The 23,886-nt window shown below is 32.3% G+C and overlaps 2 protein-coding genes across 3 annotated transcripts in view; one reads left to right on the forward strand and one right to left on the reverse strand.

Moving 5' to 3' along the window:
- Positions 1–2,351: 2,351 nt before the first annotated feature.
- Positions 2,352–23,544, forward strand: LOC130901770 (lactosylceramide 4-alpha-galactosyltransferase-like). Of its 2 annotated transcripts, none has more exons than XM_057813357.1 (5): positions 2,352–2,440; positions 9,174–9,377; positions 20,176–20,733; positions 20,810–21,052; positions 23,164–23,544. In XM_057813357.1, exons 3-5 carry the CDS (start codon positions 20,216–20,218, stop codon positions 23,465–23,467), a joined length of 1,065 nt encoding a protein of 354 aa, XP_057669340.1. In that variant the 5' UTR covers positions 2,352–2,440; positions 9,174–9,377; positions 20,176–20,215; the 3' UTR covers positions 23,468–23,544. The 2 variants fall into 2 exon arrangements, with proteins under 2 accessions (XP_057669340.1, XP_057669341.1); XM_057813358.1 differs by lacking the exon at positions 2,352–2,440 and adding an exon at positions 12,489–12,615 and having other exon boundaries at positions 9,127–9,377.
- LOC130901772 (pancreatic lipase-related protein 3-like) overlaps positions 3,141–23,886 on the reverse strand; it is a 44,450-nt gene continuing 23,704 nt past the window's right edge. The window contains exons 4-6 of the mRNA XM_057813362.1: positions 5,724–5,909; positions 5,502–5,667; positions 3,141–3,225 (exon numbers count right to left, since the gene is read on the reverse strand). Of these exons, the coding sequence (XP_057669345.1) occupies positions 3,156–3,225; positions 5,502–5,667; positions 5,724–5,909 (422 nt within the window). The 3' untranslated portion in view covers positions 3,141–3,155. The remainder of the gene's footprint in view (positions 3,226–5,501; positions 5,668–5,723; positions 5,910–23,886) is intronic.

Here is a 23,886-nt window from a genome sequence, read left to right on the forward strand (position 1 = left end):
GTGCTTGCGTATTACACAATTTTGTCCGACATGTTCAAAAGGAAAGTGACAAGATTCTGGAAACCGAGTTTTTGGAACAAAATGTAATCGATCTTTAACTTCGATCCTTAAGACCTACAAGTATCCACAGAGTAAATACAAAGGCAATGCAGATCCGAGAACAATTAACAGAGTATTTCATGTCACCAGAAGCTTCTGTACCATGGAAAAACGAGAAATGTCGGGATGTTTTGCAGACAAATCTATACCTCTTTTTCACGAAAATATTCTGTAATAAAAACATAGTTACTTACCGGTTGTGTTCAATTCTCTAGCTATGATTCTCCATGCAGCAGCAATAAAATCCCGATCTCTGTGCTTTTGGTGTTTAGGATCGTATATTGCTTCTTTCGCTTGGACTAATGCAATTAGTGCTTCTATATCCATTTTCTCCGTGCAACTGTCACGACTGATTGATTCTTAAAATTTTCGACCGGCTGAGTCGCAGTAAGTCTTGGCAAGTCTTGACGCGTTGGGACTTGACGGAACGCGCTTAGTATGAAACCTGATTTACACATTCTCTTTGTTTTAATATTAATAATTAAGTTAATATTTCCAATTCAAAAGCGTCCGACTTGACTGGACGCGAACGGATTAGACTGGCTTGGTGCGAAATTGCGGCGGTTTACGTATATGATTAAACGTCTGAAGGGCAAGATTATTTACTTCACTTTATTTAAGAACATTTGGTGGATCTTAGTGAATAAATTATTGTTGATAGTACATACGTTATTTCAAATATGTTTGATGATTCCATTAATGATCTTCGTTCACAAAAATGACAATGTTTTCACCTAAGCGATGTGCTACAGAGAGCAATAAATAATATCCTATTGTTGATAAATTTTATTGAAGTCAATGTCAACCTCATCATCTTTTATGCTTATACTATGTTAAGCTTGATACTTAATTGTTTGTTTGACACCACTGAAATGCGCTCGTTTTGTAACATTCCCTTCGTTTCAAATTCTTAAATATTACCGCTAAGGAACACACAGCGCCACATAAACTTATCGTAAGCAGTTGTAATTAACAAAAACTATGTCAGTAAGGCTACTCCCTGATCTATCGATATCATTTAGTTATGCAGTATTTACCGAATATGTAGATTGGATACCGCGATTTACCCTTGTTAGCAGGCAACCAATAATACGTACACCGTAGTGTTGATGTAGAACATGAAAATCCAACTAATTATAATCCGTTCAGGCGAAATTAAATAATGATATACTAGTAATTACTATTAGAGAAGTGATTGAAATATATTCAAACAGTAATTACTTCAACTGGAACCGCACTGAAACTGTAGCCGAACTGGAATTGAATTGAAGGTATTTGAAAAATCAGATATTTTCTTTTGGAGGTTTTTTAAAATGAAGATCTCAGAAATTATATTACGAAAAAAAATTATTAAGAAGAGAAAATATATGGAAATTCCAATTTCAGTGCGGTACCAGTTCCGTTCTTGTTTTGGTGGCTGTGATATCCAGTTTAGAACCGGTTTAATTTAGAACTAATTTTGAACCAGTTCGGAACAAGTTCATAACTAGTTAAGAACGTGTTTTTTTACTCCGGAACCAGTGGGAAAAATTCACGAAAATTAGATTTTCTAGAAAACAACTGATATTATTTTCGAAATCTTCATATGATATCTGTATAAATTTGAATAAAAGGTTTAGCACTGTTTCGACGGTGAAAGCAATATGTCATCCAGCAGCGAAGATGAAGTTATAAAGATGTTTGTTTATTTGCGATTGAGAAGGAAATGAACACGCTATTGAAGACATCCTTACATTAATTACATTTTAACCGAGGGGTATTTGTGGCAGGAATTATCTCAAGATGATGAATATTTTAATTATACAGACACTTCCGACTCTAGAGACATTATTCCATACAAAAAATGCATAAAAATGTTAAATATTTTTAGGTTATTGAGGTTTGCGGTTTTTATACTTTCAGATATCGCGATATAAATAATAGCTTATCAGTATTAAACTTTAGTGTAAAATTTATATAAGCGGGTAAAGCGTTGATAACTGCTCAATCATCATTTTTATCATTATAATTCTTTAATATTAAACAATATTTCCGATTCCATTAGCATTTATGAAAATAAAGAACATAAATATTCATGAAAATATACCTACAAAATAATATAATTTGAAAAACAACTATGACCGTTTAATTGTGTTTTTAATTCTCTACGAATGGTTTGGGGTACATTGAACATAAAATTACGCAGATGTAATCGTTTACCTACTTTTAAGTGCGGAAATGATTGAAAAAATTGTGTTGAATGAGTAAGGGAGAAAAAAGATGATATCATATCTTAACACCCGTAACGCCAATAATAATTAACTCGATTCCAGTTCTGATTGCTTTTCAAATTAATACGTTGGTAAGTTTTTTTTAAATATGTATTTAGAATACGTTTATAACAATCAGGTAACGCTCTCTAACGTTCTTGTTTCAAACTGTTGTGTTTGTGTCATGATAACACGTGCTCGTCGATTAGACGCATTTTCATAATGAATAACCGATACAAGTCCCACGCTCAAATACGGCCATTTCTACTAAATATTAACATGTTTGTTTAGAAAGTTTCTTGTTTTTTTTATTTTGGAATATTTTGTTATATTTTTGCAATTTTCTATCAGCAAGATGAATATTGTGTAAGATAAGTTAACAAAACTATGACCTTTATAAAAAGTAGTAAGTTCAGCTCTGTCCGTACCCCGGTTAAAGTAAGATTTCAATCATATCTCATTTTTTATTAAAATTTCAATGAAATCTTACCTACGCGTTTTATTGAAAATAGAATTATCTACAAATGTATCTACTACAATAAGGTGTCTCAAAAATTTATAATTGATCCTTTGAACCCTAAGAACAAGAAATTATTATGTTTTATAGGAAAAGCGATTCAAATCTCTGGGATTTCCTGTACATATTTATTAATGTTCAATATAGCATGTGAAGTGATTTAAATCAATTAATCTACACTTTGTGTTGGTTCATTATTCACAATTCACTCTAGACAGAATTATGATTTTCTTTGTTGTATTCATTTTCCAGGGTAACAAAAAGAAAATCTAATAAATCAAATAATTTATTTAAAATTTCAATAAAGTTAATGCGAAAGGCGGATTGGTTGCTGTTTTCACAAAATACATTCCCTTAGTTCTGAAACGAATTAAAACATATTATTATTCAAAAAAACCATGTAAATGAAAAATAGAATATTGAAAAATGCGAGAAAACCTTTTTGTAGAAAATTTATAAAAAACTTATTATTGCAATTGAATACTGACAGCGTTGTCAATTGCGGACAACAAAACCCTACAAAAATATTTTTGACTATACAAATTGGCTCTCAATTAAATCGTTTCGTGACGTTATAGTCCATTTTTATGGATGGAGAGAATAGAGATTATTAAAATAATAATTCATTCGTAATCCATAAGCGGATAACTTTTTTTTTAGGGTACTGTTAAAATAGTTAAAATATTTTTTCAAGTTAATACCTCCGGTATTTTCGTATGAGATAACATATACATTGGCTTAGCTCGCAATGATATGGTAGTGATCTAAACACCGACACTCTCTAAAAACTTTGCAAGGGCATTTTTCAGAATTTGTGTTATCCTTTGTGGTAATATAAAAGACTGTTGCAATAAGGCAAACTTGACAAAATCGCCTCCCTTAATTGAAATACCGGGAATGTTTTCTTGAGAATTCAAAACAATATGATTATTTTCTTCATAATTTCTTGAATTTGAAACTCCAGCTCTTGCAGTTGATACAGATCATGGAGGTTTTGATAACATCGCCGCCTTTTCATTCTTTTTTTTTTCTTGGAGGTTTCTACTTACCTCTCGGCGATACTGTAACTTTTCCATCCCCCATGACGTTTAAGGGTAATTAAATCTCCGCCATTATTTGCCAGGCGTGATGAAGATGATCTTCAAAAACAGTATCCAGAAAAGTTTTCAGGATCTGGTGATTATAAGTATTTGGCAATAATTCTTGGCATTCAATCCATTTCACACATTTCACATTCAACACTGATTCAGATTTATATCCAATGTCATCTATTGAAAGATTAGTTAAATGCGCATCTATCACTTCACACCCGAAACAAAAGAAGAATCAAAACGATGGACTGGAAAAGGGAGAAGCGGCACCAAAGAAGGCAAAGATCGTTTCATCTGCAGGCAAGGAAATGGCGTCGTTTGTCATTGACTTTCTTAAAAAAAGGAAAAACTATCAACGGTGAGTATTTTGCGAACTTATTGCAATGTTTGACCGAAGGAATCAAGCAAAAACGACCGCATTTGGCTAAGAAGAAAGTGTTATTTAATCAAGTACACATCCATTATTGCAATGACCAAAATTGATGAATTAAAATTTGAATTACTACCTCATACACCCTATTAGCCAGATTTAGCCTCCTTGGATTATTTCTTGTTCCCAGATCTGAAAAAATGTCTCGGTGGTCCAAGATTTTCCATCAATGAAGAGAAGATGCAGGCTATTTTGGGGAGCTTGACGATTCTTATAATAATAATAATAATAATAATAATAATAATAATAGAAGGACATTACGCTGAAAAATAAGTATATATTTTTTTCAAAACTTTTGTGTTTTCTTTGTTGGGCCTGGTACTTCTGGGATCATCCTCGTAGAACGACCGTACCTCAAAAAGAAGGGATATTATAATTTGAGAATCCTTACCAAACTGTTTACTAAGAAAATTACTGAGATTGAAATAATGAGCTCGCATCAGGCTCTGCGATCTTAGCAACCCATGTGCAGAATAATTGACCAATTTCAAAATCTGAATGGTCAGGAATTAGTCATAAGAGATCAATTGGTCTTATTAATTGGAAAGTGCCAGAAAATTATTTATTAAGGGTTAAAGATTTTCAAAGTCATTGAAAAACTCGATCGAGAAGTATTCGCTGATAATTGGTCAGCTTATAATAAGTATATGGTGACTTTAGTTCCATATTGGGCCGGTTCTTTGTATTTGGACAGTGAAGATTCACGCATTATAAACTTATCTTCAATAGAGATATATTATAACCTAACCTTCCAAACTTAACCTCTTTCGTCTAACAAAATAATTATATAGTTGTATAATAGCTAGAAAAGAAGTCTCTTCTGGTGCTATAGAAGCTCTATATAATTCTTCTTTTGTTGAGGTTTTAACCTCCTCAATAAAATCCTATTCAGATGAATAAGAGCGTGTTTGGCTCCCAAAAATTCTTACTTAAATGGTTATTTTTCATTAATAAAACTAGTTGTGTTAGTTGGGTACTCTCTCGTAAATAAAAATAGACTATATTGTATTTTTAGTTGGTTGTAAATAATCACCGATATCTACTAATTAAAAATATTCATTATTCATGATTAACCATAGAAAAATATATTTAAATCATAGACATTATTCTCTTACGTGAAATGTGTGTACTCTCCCATAATTGCAACTGCACCTGATTCACAGAATCCTAGATAATAACTGCTCAAGCTATCACATTTGGTACCCAAAAAGATACTTCCTGGATTTAATATCGATTCAGCAAAGTAGAGTCCCGATAATATGTGACTGCATATCGGAGGATCTATTAGAATACATTTTTTTATTCTTATTGGAAAAATGTTAACATATGAAACTCACACTTTGCTGTATAACAAAATGGTTGTAAGGATCCTCCGTTTACGTAAAAATCAGCATCACCAATTGCTTCCAATTTACCAAAAGTCCCAGCGCTGGTATGTATGATATCGACGAAAGATGCATCAGTTGGATCCAATTTCCAGTCATTGTTGAAGGTGGCGAAAAACGGGAGGGCTGGATCTAAACCTGTAACCAAAATCCATTTACAGATTATTTGATACATTGATATTCTACTTCAAGTATGATAATAGAAAGCGGAACTCATAATACTAAGAAATGCATTGTTCTCTGCTACCAAAGTTATAAGTTTCAAATTGATATTTTTGCAATCGAGTGTTCATCTAAAAAATATTCGAACGAAGACCATTTTATAAAAAAATCGAATTAATGCTAACAAAATGCCGATCCTGGATATTATTTTCACAATCTGGAAGCGGCGAGGCGGCGCCTCATTAGTTTGCGTCGTTGTGTTATTCTAGGCCAACGTCCTTCTCTCATTTTATTTTCTTTATAAATTATTTTTCCTCTTTCGTCCTTCGGATTATACAGTTTGTAGAGTGGGTGATTTGACGGATAAATCATGACCGCTATAGAAAATATAATTGGAAAAAATCTTTCCGCAAAAAGCATATTTTTAGGTTCACATTTACTAAAATTTACAATCATTTCTTATTTGGAAAATGACGCTCTTGAATTGATGATAAAATTGTAATTAAAATATGTAAAAAATTGTATAAAACTGTCCTTTACATGGTTATGACATTAAGGTTCATTCTAAGAAAGTAGAAACTTTTGTATTAGTCAATTTTTAATCAATATTAGTTGATTTTATTCTTTTCACAAAACTAAAATGTAACGATTCCCAGAAGAGACGAAATTTGTAGATTGTAGAATTTGAAAACGATATTTTTGGAAAAAATCATACTTTGGAGTATGATTTGCCACAATCCCATATATAAATTCGTATTTAAAACATCCTAAGACTTTACCAGTCTGCCTCTCTCATTGTTCAGATCTCTTACACTAATTTATTTTCTTATTCCATGCATTTAACGTAAAAAGTAAATATTGTATTTGCATAAATTAGTATGTTAAGATTTAGATAAGTGTTTAGTAATAAGTTAGGGGATAGTTCAGTGATTATTGAATAGCTTAGTGTATTTAGTGTTAATGTATAAATAAAGTAAGTACGTAAGACACACTAATCCAGTTCAGCGTTAAAAACTGTTTTTATAAGTAAGAAAAATATTACAATATGTAGTGTTATTTAACTTGTATACTTCTAGATTTAATAGATCCATAAAAACTAATTGTTGTGAATAGTAATATGATTTTTCAAAACCGTTCATTAAGCTGGAGCTCCATCACTTTTCTTTCTTAAATAGATGTATGATAGAGTTTCTAATAGATAAAGTAATGAAAAAGAATCATATAATGACCACCACAATCGCCCTACTTAACGCCTCCATATTTCTTTTTATCGGGTTGCATACGGAGAGTTTCATACTGAAGTTTCTCTAAATATTAGAGGAAAGTTTCAGAGCAACCTTTATCACTATTAAGGAAATATTGCACAATATTTCAAATATTTAATGGGTAGCAGTTTCTCTATTGGGCTTTTGGTTTATGTTAGGAAAAGTACTGCTACGTATTTCGACTCAATTAAAAGCACTCATACTATTCATATTATCCATCTTGAACGCAAAATGGATACACATCCACAAAATGCACTAAAAGGCACAATAAGTGTTTGTGAATAAAATTTAACAACTATAGCATGCTATAGCAACCTTGCTTCAACTTATTTTTTATTACAATGAGTTGTCAATTATATCCAATTAACAATAGTAAGGAGTGTCCTTATTTGTAAATATTTTCTCAGTCCTCCATAGATTAAGTGATAGTTGTAGATAAAAATATTTTTTTTATCGGTCACTCTAGCTAATATAAACAAAATATGTATTATATTTACAAGAATGTTAGGTTAGATCTTGACAAATATTCTACAACTGTTGTTGTTGGTAAAGATGTTGACATACTTGAGTTACTTCCCTGAAAAAGTTATTTGGGTCAGTGGCGGAGCAAAGGAATCCTCCTTTATTCTTGCAAATATTGAAAAACGTCTTGAGGTTGATAGAATTTAATTTGAAACAATAGATCCAATTACCAGTTGGTTGAAGGTGATATTTTGTGAAATATGAATTTTACATAAATTTATTCTATTCTATTCTATTCTATTCTATTCTATTTCTATTTCTATTTCTATTTCTATTTCTATTTCTATTTCTATTTCTATTTCTATTTCTATTTCTATTTCTATTTCTATTTCTATTTCTATTTCTATTTCTATTTCTATTTCTATTTCTATTTCTATTTCTATTTCTATTTCTATTTCTATTTCTATTTCTATTTCTATTTCTATTTCTATTTCTATTTCTATTTCTATTTCTATTTCTATTTCTATTTCTATTTCTATTTCTATTTCTATTTCTATTTCTATTTCTATTTCTATTTCTATTTCTATTTCTATTTCTATTTCTATTTCTATTTCTATTTCTATTTCTATTTCTATTTCTATTTCTATTTCTATTTCTATTTCTATTTCTATTTCTATTTCTATTTCTATTTCTATTTCTATTTCTATTTCTATTTCTATTTCTATTTCTATTTCTATTTCTATTTCTATTTCTATTTCTATTTCTATTTCTATTTCTATTTCTATTTCTATTTCTATTTCTATTTCTATTTCTATTTCTATTTCTATTTCTATTTCTATTTCTATTTCTATTTCTATTTCTATTTCTATTTCTATTTCTATTTCTATTTCTATTTCTATTTCTATTTCTATTTCTATTTCTATTTCTATTTCTATTTCTATTTCTATTTCTATTTCTATTTCTATTTCTATTTCTATTTCTATTTCTATTTCTATTTCTATTTCTATTTCTATTTCTATTTCTATTTCTATTTCTATTTCTATTTCTATTTCTATTTCTATTTCTATTTCTATTTCTATTTCTATTTCTATTTCTATTTCTATTTCTATTTCTATTTCTATTTCTATTTCTATTTCTATTTCTATTTCTATTTCTATTTCTATTTCTATTTCTATTTCTATTTCTATTTCTATTTCTATTTCTATTTCTATTTCTATTTCTATTTCTATTTCTATTTCTATTTCTATTTCTATTTCTATTTCTATTTCTATTCTATACTATTCTAATGAATGTTATTCTAAATATTATGAATTTCCTGATTCGTATCTAATCGCTTAGTTACGATTTTAAATAAATTATCATCCGGTCCTGAAATTGCGTCTGTCGTCTATATCGCTGGGTAAGAGGAAATATTATTTTTATTCCAGAGCATGTAAAAAATACTTTAGTCGATTTTCAGTAGTTATCGAATGACTGGTACAAGTTGTTTCTGTTTCGAAATGGTTATTTATAGATAAATAAGTTTCAAGAAAAGCAACATTAAGGAAGAGGAATTATGGAATAAAACATATTAACGTACAATTTTCTACAATTTTTGAGTGTACGAGTTGGTCTGAACTAGAAAAATATCTGAAAAAAGTGTGATGAACAATTATTTTCAAAAATGCATCTGTATGTAAACGAAAAACAGTGCTGTCGATTATCAGTGCAATGAAAGGTAATAATCATTTTTATGTAAAATATCCAATTTATATATAACCAAAATACTCTATAACATTCAATCATTATAGGTTTACAATCAATAGGTCACAGTGGGCTATTATGCATATAAGTTGTTAAAATGATTTGTGTTGATCGATGTTGCTTTTATGTATCATTTAATAGATATTTTAATAGAAAATATCTTTGAACTTTAGTCTTTATCAAAATATAACTTGTCATTGACTACTCTTATAATTATATCTACCACGTGAATATGAAAAAAAAATGTGTGATTTTATATTAATTTTCTTGTTCTGAGATTTAATATACAAAAAAGCAACTTCCAATTCAAATTATTCATCAATTTCTCACTTCTTTCTCACTACTTTCTCACTTCTTAGATCTTTTTATAAGGTTTTAATGATAAATTATATTGGTTTTAGGTCTCTTATCAAAATATAATATTATTTATTATCTTTACCATATTGATGAATTCTGAATCTATTTTCTATGTATTATGATGTCTGTCTTATGTAAAAGCCATCACAATTACGTATTACGAGGAAACTCGTAATATTACTTATTTTTGGTGTTTATTAGTTGTTGAGGAACCAGGTTTTACGTTTGAATGTTTATACCCACTTTTTTGTTTGTTTATTGATTAGAATATTTGTTTTGTCTTCTTTTGAATATGTTATAAAGCGTATTCCCTTCAGAATAGTCGCGAATTGAACGATTAAGTTAAATTTGTTTTTATGTTATTTATTAACAGTTTGCTAAGGCAGTATTTTCATTATCCTCCATCACTAATTGTGATATAACAATCAATATGGAGGCTTTAATAGAATCACAATCAATTTTTTTCATTTAGTTCATTCTCAAAATTGAAATACTTTAAAGTGAGTCTAAGATCTAGAGCTTCAATAAATTTGTGGTGTAGTATGTCTATCTGTTTATTTAATATACAAATGTAATAGAATATTTGTATGTGACAAACTGCATCTAATTAAAAACAAAACAACGATTCTATTACATTATGAAACCACAGTAATCTGTGAGGATAATCGAACCCGAAATATCGTAGTCCATGTGTATAAATGCACGAGGGTTGTCTAAAAAAGATGGTAAATATTATTTGGAAGGGTTGAAAAGCTTAGAACATCGTTAAATGACTATGTTGAAAAATGATTATGGAACAAAACGTTCTGTTTCTTTGTTGTGTCGAAAACTTTTCCGACCATCCTCGTACCCTAGAAATTATTCAGGTATTTTGTTATTTATAATGTATTCACCTCCAAATTTCATTTATTTGCTCACTGGCACGCAAAGAAATTTTCACGTTACCACTCGACCTAAATGCTTCAATATTCTAGTAAATTAAATTCTTAAAAGTGTATTTAGTTATATTAAATATATCCTTAAGCCTAAAAAAATTGTCTTCCGCTATGAAAATATTATCCGTATTCAATACTCTTCAATGAAATGGAAACTCATACTCGAAATCTTTCAAATAATTCAAAAATATTCCAAATTTGCTTTTAACGATAGAGAGAACCCTAACTTATAACAAAATCATCAACATTTGCACGTTTCAAATTTTTTCGATAATCAAATTACATTGCAATGACCTATGAGGTAAGAGAGAAATGATTTATCGTAAAAAATTGTTACAATTTGTAGACAAAAGCTTGTAAAAACTAAAAAACAAACATAAAAATAAGTAACAAAATTAAAGGTAATAGTAATTGGTGATAATATATATATAATTTGTATATACGCCCATAGCAAAAATTAAACCAGTATGCAGCAAGTCCGAAATTAAATATTATTATTAGAATAGAAGTCGTTTACAGAGTAGGACGGACTTTTCAGTAAATATTCCATTAAATTATTGCAGAATACGGGAAAAGATGATATCGATTCGATTTTAATCGGCAACTGATTGTGCATTTTTTTGCATTGTAAAATATTGAGCCCTTAACTAATTCTGAACGTGGAGTACGTAGGTAAAGGTCGTGCTCCTCGTTCCTAAGTGGACGATCTTTCTGAAATTTGAGAAGCGTGCTTACGAATTAGGCAAACGGATTCAAAGATGAATAAGGAAGAAAGATTCAGAATTTTTAATCTTTTAAAGAAGTCCCTGCAGTGAAGTCCGAGTAAATATCTAACAGCTTTCTTTCGTAGTTTGAAGATTCGCTCAAATTGAGACGTACCACGCACCCCGGAAGAGAAGGGCATATCGGAGATGCGACTCAATAAGGGCATAATACGCTGTTAAGGAAGTGGATAAGTTCAGTTCTTTGGAACCTGATCTCAGCGCAAAGCTGGAGGAATTTAAGTTTTTAGATAAGACGGCAATATGTAACTCCCATTTCAAGGAATTGTCCACAACAAGCACTAAGAATTTTACAGATTCGCCGACGTCAATGGTGGTGTTATTTAATGAAAAAGGCTGCAATGTATTTTTAAATGATAAAACTTTGGTTTTAGAAATGTTGAGACAGAGAAGATTAGAATCGCACCATGATTAAATGGTGATTGGGTCACCAGACATGGTATCGTGAGATCAGGGTTGCTCCAAGATAAATTGTTGTTTATAAAAACAAAAATAGGGCCTAGAACTGAACCTTGGGACACTCCACATTCTATTCGCTCGCAAGATGACATAGTTGTAGCAACGCTTACAAGCTCACTTCTGTTGATTAAAATATTATGATTAACACAAGTTGTTGCAGTGGAGTGATGGCTGTTTAGGCTAGAGTAGACATTATTTAGGAGGAAGAATATAGCATCATTTGTGCATTTGTTACTTAAAAACTCAAATTGATCGGTAAAGTAAGTAATTTATATTTAAACAGAAATGATAAAAGCCTCTTTTCACCAATCTTTCTATTATCTTTGATAACGTGGGAAGGAGTGCAATTGGGCCATAATTCGATGCTTGATTTTTATCTCCTCTTCTACGCAGAGGTATAATTGACGAAAGTTTCGTTAGGAAATGGTGTATTTAGCTAATTCCAGAACGTTCTTTAGTATCTGAATAGCCCTCGTAACTTTTATAACACTTTCCCTCACGTTACTCCTCGTATAATTTATCTTTTCCCTTTCTGCGAATTGGTTACTTCAGGGAACGGCATAACAAATGGGGTTAGCGATCATATACTCCAGCCCTTCAGTCGCGTGCTTCACTCTCGGTAACTACGTCAGGCTGACATTAGAAAAAATGGGGGTGTGGTGAATATATAATATTACAGGTATGTCTGGAAACAAATTATAATTATTCATAGAAATATTAAATGTTGAGTGAATAGAAAATTTGTCTAGGCCGTTGTGGTAACTAATTTTTAGAAGTATTCTTATTACCTTTGCTAAAGCGAGAAGTATTTCAAAATAGTGACATATGTTAACTTGAAATACTCCAGAATACACTGAGAGACTAACGTCGAATTCTACACTGATACAAATAAATACGTTCTCATTTTTATTTTAAGAAGAAAAATCATTTACAAAAGATGAATTATCTTTACTCGATTTTTATTTCCATATAATCATTTATAATTTCTTTTTAGTTTTATTCCAATAATTATTCCATTGATGTTAACGGTTTCGAATAATTATTCTTTTCATTGCAATACGTTTAATACGTTATTCTATTATTTAGTTGTAATCTAATATATAAAATTCTCGTATCGCGGTTAATTTCACTTTCATCGTAAATATTTATTGGTTCGAATATAAATGACAATAAATTTTATAGGTTAGGTCGTTATAAGTGAAGTTGAAATTTATAGGTTAGGTGAGGTTAGTTGAATTTTTATAGAATTTGTTGTTTCAAAATATAAATGATATGCATAAATTACAATAAGGTTATTTAAATCAGTTTTCTTATTGATGCATTGATCATTTTGGGCAATATATTATTTCTAACAATAAACTTTTTTTGTAGTTTTTTTCAAATTGTCAAATTTTCATAATAGACATGAGTCAGTAATGAACGAATTTTTCATTGTTGTTATACATGAAAATACTGGATGCATAAAATTACAGACAGACAGCACAATCATCGACTTTTGGCAGCAAAAAATATGGACGTCAATGGGTTAAATTTAAAGATACAACAGTTGTTGCCCGGGGATTTGGTGCCATACGAATGTATCGATGCAGTTTGCGATACCAACGAAAATGTGAATTATCCAATTAAGTTCTTAAATTTATTGGATTTACCAGGCATGCTACCACACCATTTACAATTGAAGGTTGGATCTCCCATCATTCTGCTTCGTAACTTGAACCCACCACGAGTGTGTAATGGCACACTATAATTCATTAAAAAAATTAATGAAAAACGTTATTGCAGCTATCATTTTGAATGGAAAGTTTCGAGGCGAAAATGTGTTGCTGCCACGAATCCCTATGATTCCTACAGATGTGCCAATTAAATTCAAACGCACTCAATTCCCAATTAGGCAATCTCTATGACGATCAATAATAAGGCCAGCTTTGTCTGTCATCATCATCATCTATCAGCCATCTTCCATCCACTGCTGGATATAGGCCTCCTCTAGTTTAAACCATCTATCTCTATCTTGAGCTGTATGTATCCAATTTCCTACAATTTTCTTTACATCGTCACTCCATCTTGTTGGCGGCCTGCCTCTACTTCTCTTATCCATTCTTGGCCTCCACTCCAATATTCTTTTCGTCCATCTATTATCTGTCATTCGGGCTACATGGCCTGCCCATTTCCATTTCTTTTGGGCTATAATTTCAATAATGTCCTTAACGTTTGTTCTTCTTCTTATGTTCTCATTTGTAATTCTATCCCTTCTCGTAATTCCCAAAATTGCCCTTTCCATTGCCCGTTGCGCCACTCTCATCTTTCCTGCAGTTTGTCACGTGAGGGTAAGCGTCTCTGCCCCATAGGACATCACAGGTATAACACACTGCTCATATACTTTTCTCTTTAGGCTTATTGGTAAGTCTGATTTCAAGGTACTACTCAACTTGCCAAAAGCTATCCATCCTAACTGTATTCGACGCTTTATCTCACACGTTTGGTTATCTCTTCCTATCCTCACTTCATGGCCTAGATATTTATAGTCATATACTTGCGCTATCTCACCTCCATTGATAATTATGTTATCATTTGTTACCAGATTTGTCATAAATTTGGTTTTGTCTAGATTTATTTCTAGGCCAACATTCATTGTGGTTCTTTTCAAATCCGTGGCCATCTGCCGAGCGTCTTGCATATTGTCGGTGATTATGACGATATCGTCTGCGAAACGCAGGTGGTTTAGATACTCACCGTCGATATTTATACCTTTCTCTTCCCAGTTTAATTTTTTGAAAGAGTATTCCAACACACATGTGAAGAGCTTAGGAGAGATAGTGTCTCCTTGTCTAATCCCGCGTCCTACATGTATCTTATTTGTTGGTTCGTGGAGATTTACATTTAGAGTTGCGTTTTCATATATGTGTTTAATGAGCTTTGCGTATCTGTAGTCTATCCTACATTGTTGCAGGGCTGATAAAATTGCTGGAAGTTCAACTGTGTCAAACGCCTTTTTAAAATCGACAAATATCATTACGAGGGGCCTATTATATTCTATGGATTTAGTATCTTAATCGTTTGCAAATGGTCGTTTGTTCCATACCCTATTCTGAACCTCGCCTGTTCTCTGGGCTGATAAAAGTCTAACTTTCGTTCCAAGCGTTTCGTTACGATCTTAGTGAACCATTTATAAAGGTGCGAAAGCAAGCTTATAGGTCTATAGTTTTCAAGGTTCGTTATATCCCCTTTTTTGTGGATGAGAATTATCGTCGCATTTCTCCACTTTTCCGGGATTTCCCCCTTTTGTAGACATCGATTGAAGAGGGAGATTATTTCTTTTAAAAGTTTCTCACCCCCAACTTTGACAGCTTCTATCACAATTTGGTCTTCTCCTGCCGCTTTCTTGTTTTTCATTTCCATTAGGGCATTTTTTGACTCTTCAATTGTTATTTCGGGTACAAGTTCTGAACCTTGGTTTACGACTTTCATTTTATTTTCTGTAATATTTAAATCTTCTCTTCTGCTCCTATATAGTTCCTTGTAGAATTCTTCTACAATTTTTACCAATTCTCTCCTATTGTTTGTTTCTTTTTTGTTGTTATCCTTGAGTTTGATGATTTCCTTTTTCCCATCAGCTAGTCTCCTTCTAAGCACCTTCATACTTTTATTTTCTTCGATTACTTGTCTGGTTTTTTCTGTGTTATATTTCCTTAAATCTTTCCGTATTTCTTTTGAAATAGTCTTATTTAGTGTTCTTATTTCGCTTGTATCTTCCTTTTGTTGTTCTACTAGAAGTCTTCTTTGTCTAATTAGATCTTTTATATTTTTGCTTATTTTTTCTTCTTTATCTCCATCTCTTTTACAGTATTTTTGTTGTGCTTTTAATATTGTTCCAGTGATTTCTTCATTTAATATGTTTATGTCTAGTGACTGGTTCGTGTTCAGGGATTCAGTTAAGAAAGTATTATACGCATCAATATCTTCTGGGGTCTTCCACTTTATTTGTTGTTTCTTTCTTATCATTTTTTGTCGTTCATTTCTGGCGTTTATTCTTACAGTTGCTCTTACAGCTCTATGATCACTCCCTATACCGAATTTATTTAGAACTGTAACATCTGTGACAAATCTTTTCCGCGTCGTGATAAAGAAGTCTATTTCATTTTTTGTTCTTCCATTTGGGTTTACCCAAGTCCATCGTCTATGCAATTTCTTTTGAAAGAAGCTGTTCATTACATATAACTTTTGATTGTGCAGGAAATCTATCAATGTCTGTCCTCTCTCATTTCGACCATCTATTCCAAAGCTTCCAATTGCCACCTCCGACATATCTGTTTGTTTTCCAATTTTGGCGTTAAAGTCCCCCATAATAAAAGTATAGTAGCATCGATTCTCTTTAAGTACTATTTCTATGTCACCATAGAAGATGTCAACTTCCTCATCTATGTGGGCTGTCGTAGGAGCGTATACTTGAATAATTTTAATTTCATACCTTTTACTTATGGAAAGTGTTATATATGCCACTCTGTCTGATATAGTCTTTAGAGTGACTATTGATTTTTCAAGTCGTTTGTTTATTAAGAATCCTATACCACCGTCAGGGCTGTTGGGATTTTCATTTTGATAAAAGAGATGTCCGGACTTCAATTTAAGAAGTTGTTTTTCTTCTCTTCTTGTTTCACATAAACCGATTATATCCCAGCTTATGTCCTTAATCTCCTCTTCCATTTCTAGAAGTTTACTACTTGACGATAATGTTCTTACATTGTAGGTTACGATTTTAAAGATCTTAGTGTTTCTACTTGATTTGCTTGTCGGTTTTTTGTCCCCCCCAGAATCCATGGGACTGACTGAAGTTTCTTCAGCACAAGATTTTGGACGATCTATCCTACTTGCCTGGGGTCGTTCCGTAATTGTTTTAAAACTCGACATAACTTTGAGGGTTTTTTTGGCAAATAAAACGCCACGCTTGCCATTGCGTGTTGGCGAGTGTGTATTTCAGCCGCTCCTAACATGGAGATACAGACGCTGTTTGAAGCCGCCCACTCTGGGTCAGACGCCTCACCGCTTTGTCTGTATGTGGCGTAAATTTGGAAACAACATGCTTTTCCCACGGACAACTATATGTGGCATGTTCTCGCCTGGGAAAACCTTACAGTTTGTTGGTGTTAGCTAAAGACGGACTAAGCAAAAATATTGTACATTCTATTGCTCTGAGAGCTTAATCTTTATTTTTTTTAACTGACATAATTAATATAAAAAATATGAATAATTATTTTTGATGTTTAGATAGCGATCGATAATTTTAATTTAAGATAAATTTGTTACTTTAATAAAGATTGATTTATTATAACTAAGGCATATTTTCATTATCCACAACGCTTTCGATTACAAATACAACCCTATACACTTATACTTATTTAGTTATTTGTATTGAACTAGACAAATATTTCGTAAATATAAGGGCTTATCAACTCACTCCCGATATATCAGTGTAAATTTTAACAGAACGATGCATCAAATTATAGTAAACTGTTCCATTCTACCCCTCGACTCAACTTATTAGAATCGCGAACTATCAGTATTAAAACAAGAGCGAGATTTACATCGAGAAGTACTTGAAATGATATAAAACAAAATGGTTTCTGTTTCTTTAAATCACAATTTTTTTTTTATTAATATGCTCCACAGGCCAAGTAGGCTTAGGGCAAGAATGGTCATATTACATAGTTTTATATATTATATATCAAAGTCCTCTATTTTCCATTTTCCACACAATATTTCTCCATTCCTTCCCGCTTACAGCTTTTCCTTTCGTATTCTGAACATTATTATTTCTTAGGTCTTCAATTACACAGTCATACAATCTCTTTCTTGGTCGCCCCTTTCTTTTTTCCCTATTGGTCTTCTTTGCAGTACTAATTTTGGTATCCGTTCTCTATGTAGTCTCTCAACATGTTCCAACCATCTCACTCTCTGTCACTTAATAAACGAGCTTATTGTAACTTCTCCATAAAGTTCCTCAAATTCTTTATTAGTTCTTCTCCTCCAGCCCTATTCTGTGTGTACTCCTCCTCTTAGTATCTTCCTCTTCCATCTTTCTAACATGGCTTCATCTGCATATGTTGCTGCATATATTGCGGTGGGTCTTACTACTGTTTTATATATTCTTATTTTTGTTTTTCTTGACACGTATTTTGACTTCATCAGTGGTCTAATACTTCGGAATTTTTGCGTTAAATCACAACTACTCTTGATTTATGTTTCGATAACTAAATCAAACGGATGACTATTAAACTCTGATGGAAAATGAAAAATGTGAAAAGTATACTTTTTACGGATAAGTTTACATTTCCCATGCATCCCACATATAACCAGTGGACCATAAGATAATGGTCAATGGAAAATAAACACTTGACTTTATGAGAGTCTTAGTGAACGGCTTCTTCTATTGATGGGGATTATTATAATATCATAAATCATTTAACAAAAAAAATTGTATCTTTAAGTGTTACAATCAAATGGCCTTTCAAATCGCGAGATTTATATCCAAATGATTTGCGTTCGTTGAGGCTATTTGAAATAAAATGTTCATCGACATGAAAAAAAACTCAAGATAGTCCAACTGTCTAGCAGAATTATAATTGAAAGGTATGAAAGAGGCTTACAGTTTTTTTAAAAACATAAAAAATGCTTTTACGTACAGTGTAACATATTAACTGTTTTAAAACTAAATATATTTAGTCGCTTACCGTACCATGAAACACAGCTATAGGTAAACGGACAAACGATTCAAAGAGTGTCCAGTTTCAAATATATTTGTTGCTACATTACTGAAAAACTGGATCCCGATAAGGAAACAAAATGTATAATTGAAACATTTTTTAAAATGAAATCACACTCTTCTTTAATGATAATTTCAAATTTCACCTCCGGAAAAGGATGATCAAATGTTACATATGGTCAGTTCTCTTATATGGTGTCAAAGCATGGACTATCTACCAATAATCGCTTTTCAAATGTGGTTATATAGACTCAAGATACCATGGACAGCTATGGAAACAAACGATACAGTCCTTAACAGAGCAAATACGGTTCTTGAGTTGGTAGACAACATCAAATACAGGAAAATAGCTTATTTGGGACACATAATGCGTAGTAGTCGGTTTAGTATCCTCCAGTTGATTATGGTGGGTAAAATTGAAGGAATTGGAAGGAAACAAGCCTCTTGGTTGAAGAATATTAGATAATGGACTGGGATAACAGAAACAGGACAGTTATTTAGACTAGCTCAAGATAAAGAGAGTTTGCCATGCTGATCGCCAACGTCAAGGGGATTTGATACGGCACGCTAAGAAAAAGAAGCTACACTTGGAAGTTCATCAATTCCCGTATCAATTTCTTCCAAATACCAACCTGGAAATGTTTAACACATTAATTGTTGGGTTTCCTCCTTCGCCATTTGGGCTCGCCCTAGATCAACCTTTTTGCTGCGCAAAACTTCTTAAATGTATTGAGAAACCAGATTACCATCTCTCAACATCTTCACTACACCAGTGCCTGCAGACAGCTCTCGTCAATTCCTTTCTTTTCACCGTATATCATTCATAGTAGAACAAAGTATGCAGAGCATCATTCTGCATTCCATTGCAGTAGGAACAACCCTTTTTCCACATCATGTGCAAGTAGTTCGCAAAATACATCGATTCAGATGGAAATTATGTGGTCATGGTGCCTTTCTATTTCAGGTTGCACGCGTGGTATCAATTTCGTCGTCCACGTTACGCTTTAATCTTTCCTCAAATAATTTTGCAATTTTTTTATCATGCAAGTCCTTTCCTCCTTTGCTTTTCTCACCCCGAACACCTTTGCTTTTCTTAGGTGTACTGTGATTTTTTCCAAACTACGTAGTTTCACTAGAATAACTCCCGCATCACCATTAAGGCTGACCTCGAGACTGTCTGATAAGCTGAAATGCTCTATCGGTATCGGTCTTCTAAGCGCCTGTGCTAGTTTTTTTATATTTCTCTATCCTCAGAGCTTCGGCCTACACATCAGCGCTTTACAAATAATGATGTTTCTCGAAGGAGGATGAGTTAGATGAAGCAATCCATCAATAATTTGCTTATAAGTTATAATATCTCCTCTTACAAAAGTGAATTGTTGTAAATGGTAGTTTTCTTGTAACTTAAAATATATTAACTCATCTTATTATCAACTTTATATATTAAATTTTTTACATAATAGTCTATTTCTATTACAGGTGTTTCCTATGACTTCGCCTAACAAAATAACCTCTAAAAATGAGGAAACTTTTTATCTTCTACAAGTACCGGAGAAGATTGATAACCTACTTATTATATTGTATATTTTTACTAGTGATAATAATAACAGTCCATTGCCTTTTATATACTACAGAGAACATACATTGTTACCGCATAAAGACTGAAGATACTCTTCCCAATATAGCGAATTATAACCCCAAAAAAGGAAAGTCCATATTTTTTCACGAGACCTCCTGTAAATCGTTTACTAAAGGCAAAATATGGATAAAATCTCGACAAGCTTGCGCCGTAGAAAGCGCAGCTAGACTGAATCCTACCTCAGAAGTTTATCTGCTTTATACGTCACCGATGAATTTTAAGTTCGAAGGAGATGAATCTGATAGATTCCTACAAGTTCTATTGAGTTATCCTAATGTTAGAATTTTGCATTTAAATTACGAAAATTATACAAAAGGATCACCTGTTGAAAATTTGTATAGCTCAGGGAAGATTGAGAACTCTTTACATGTCGTCGCCCACGCCAGCGACGTGTTAAGGTATGTTCAAAAAGTAATTGTTTGATAGCAAACATTCCAAGTAACTTTGAATAGAAAGTAAGAGGTTTTGTTGAAGGTATCTAACTCTCTGGAAATATGGAGGAATATATATGGATCTAGATGTGATAGTTCTAAGACCATTGACGGATCTGAATATAAATTATGCGGGGATAGAATCTACATCAGTGGTGGCTTCCGGTGTCTTGAATTTCGACGCTACAGGAAACGGTCACAAATACGTAGAAGATTGTTTGTTTGATTTGAAAAGTAGTTTCGATGGAAAAAAATGGTCGACGAATGGACCTGGTGTTATAACAAGGTAAAGAAATCAATTATATTTGAAACATATCTGTTCCAGAAAAAGAAAGAGCCATAATTTAAATTTTGTGTTAGATCTATGTGTTGTGCGAGGATGTATTAATATCTAGTTAGTTATGTTCTATACATCAAAAAAATATTGCGTTACCATAGCAACGAACAATAACTTATTAGAAGTGTCAGTGTAAAGTTTGACATCAAAAAAAGTGAACTAGAGTTACGCAATAAATTAAAAGAAAAAAGATGTCCACCGAAATTGTGAAACTCGAAAAATTGGAGTATCGAGCCATCATCAAGTACCTGTATTTGAAAGGGTTAAGAGGTAAGCAGATTTACGAATATATGCTTAATACCCTTGGTGATCATTGTCCTTCATATGCAACCGTGAAAAATTGGACTACAAGCTTCAAAAGAGGTAAATTTTCCATTGAAGATGATGAACGATCAGGAAGGCCAGTTTCTGTGTGAATTCCCAAAAATATCGATGCAGTTCATGACATGATTTTATTAGACAGTCGAATTGGGCTAAAACGGATATATGAAGCACTGAATATTTCATACGAACGCGTTCATCATTTAGTTCACGTCAATTTGGACAAGAGAAAAATTGCTGCAAAATGGATCCCCAAATGTTTGAATGTTGACGAAAAGCGTGCAAGGGTAAAAGCATCGCGTTCGATCTGTGTTCGATTTGAAAACGATGTAGACTTCTTAAACCGAATTGTTACTATGGATGAGACTTGGGTACATGTCTACGATCCAGAAACAAAGCAACAATCAATGGAATGGCGACAAGACCCACGAAGATTCACGTCCAAAAATCTGCTGGAAAAGTTCTTGCTTCAGTTTTTTGGAATTGCCATGGAGTAATCATGATTGATTTTTTGGATAAGGGTAGAACAATAACTGGAGATTACTGTTCGACATTACTGACCACTCTACGGGAAAAAATTAAAGAGAAAAGACGCGGAAAGCTATCCAAAGAGTTTTGTTTTTGCAGGACAACGTCCCTTTACACAAATCTCATGTTGCCGTGCAAAATATTCTTGATTTAGTGTTTGAATTACTAGAACACCCACCTTATTCACCGGATTTGGCTTCGTCATACTATCATCTCCTTCCTCAACTACAAAAAAGTTTAAAAGGTCATAAATTTTCTTCCAACGAGGAGGTAATAAAAGCTGTGAAGGTCTGGTTTGCAGAGCAAGAAGAAACATTTATTTAAAAGTTCTAGAGACGTTGCAGGTTCGCTGTAATAAATGTATCCAATTAAGAGGAAAATATATTGAGTAATAAAATATTTTGACATTGAAATTTTGTTTGTTTCTATAGTAGGTTAAGAATTTCTCAATATATCCTCGTATATGTAGATTAAGATCAAGATTATATTCATCAATTGTTGAAGCAGCCTAATATCCAGCTTTCTCAAGATCACGACTTTTTTCATATTCATTTCTTAAGGGAATTCCTTTCTTTGAATGTTTTTTAGTTTCTTCCTCTTCATTTTTGGTTCTAAATTAGCTTCAAGATTTATTCTTCTTTCGTGGTTCGATCAAGTTGAACTAGAGAAATAGCTGACGGCGAAATGAGTTCGTTGTTGCATCGTGGTACATGATTGAGCTCAAAACATTTGAAATTTTCTCAAAACTGGTTTTATAGATCACCACTGTTATACCTTCTGTAGTTAAAGCCTCACAAATGTGGTGTGATTTTTTTCTCCTCGTCTTTCACAGTTATTTTTAGTACGATGTATTCTTCTTTTTACAGTGTGCTATAAAATCCGGTTTTGGCCAGTGGTAAAGTCAAATGCCGTTAGCTCATCCCAGACGATGCACCACATTTTATCGCTAGGGTTGTTATGTGGTGTAAAAGTCCAGAGCTTCCAAAGGTAAAAGCTCTGTTAGATTTTCTGGTTGGGTAGTAAGTTCTCGATAAATTGAAGGGAAAGGGAAATGAAGTTATTATGTCTTCATGGGGTTTGAAACAATTAAGAAAAATTAGTAAAGAACCCAATTTAACGAAAAATGCTCTAGCTCTAAATCGTATTACAAACCAAAATTTGAACAAAAATCTTGCAAACCATTTTTATAATATATTTATTAATTCATTTAGGTTACTCCATTCGCTTTGCGGATCCAATACGACAGATGATATGTTGGACAACGAATGCGGAGGTTTTACCGCTTACCCTGCGAACGTATTTTACCCAGTGCCTTGGCAGAATTGGCGGATGTATTTCGAACAAGAATTTCTAGACGCTGTGATCAATATGACGCAAAATAGTTTTACGATCCATATGTGGAACAAGCTTAGTGAAGAAATCAAAATACCTGTTACCTCAAAAAATATACCTTATTTATATTTTGCTAAGAAATATTGTCCTAAAATTGTTAATGAATGTGATGAAGTATTTTAAGATTGTTAATTATTTGAAGACAGAGCTGTTTATCGAGTTATATTGTCGTTGCATTTAAATAAATTTGTTAAAAATGAGGTGACTGTTTCTGTTTAATAGACGCCATTTTGACAATTGAAATTCAATACTGGCAATTGACACCATCATGTTTACCAACCTTCATGGGTCAACATAAGTATTTACATTTAAATATCTTCGGGATTTTCAAGGATTTTAAAAAATCTTTTAAATTGCATTCACATGTCATCAATGCTTATAAAAAATGAACTCGGCGCGTTCACGAAATTTCTTAAATTGGACATGGCGCTTAATGTGTTGAGTAAACTTTTTAAGTTTGAAAATGTGCTGACTAGTAAAACTGACTACTAAAACATACAACGAAACAAAAGAATGTAATAAAGCTTAAAGAGCTATCACTG

The sequence above is a fragment of the Diorhabda carinulata genome, chromosome X, assembly GCF_026250575.1.
Source record: "Diorhabda carinulata isolate Delta chromosome X, icDioCari1.1, whole genome shotgun sequence".
Classification (NCBI taxonomy): Eukaryota; Metazoa; Arthropoda; class Insecta; order Coleoptera; family Chrysomelidae; genus Diorhabda; species Diorhabda carinulata.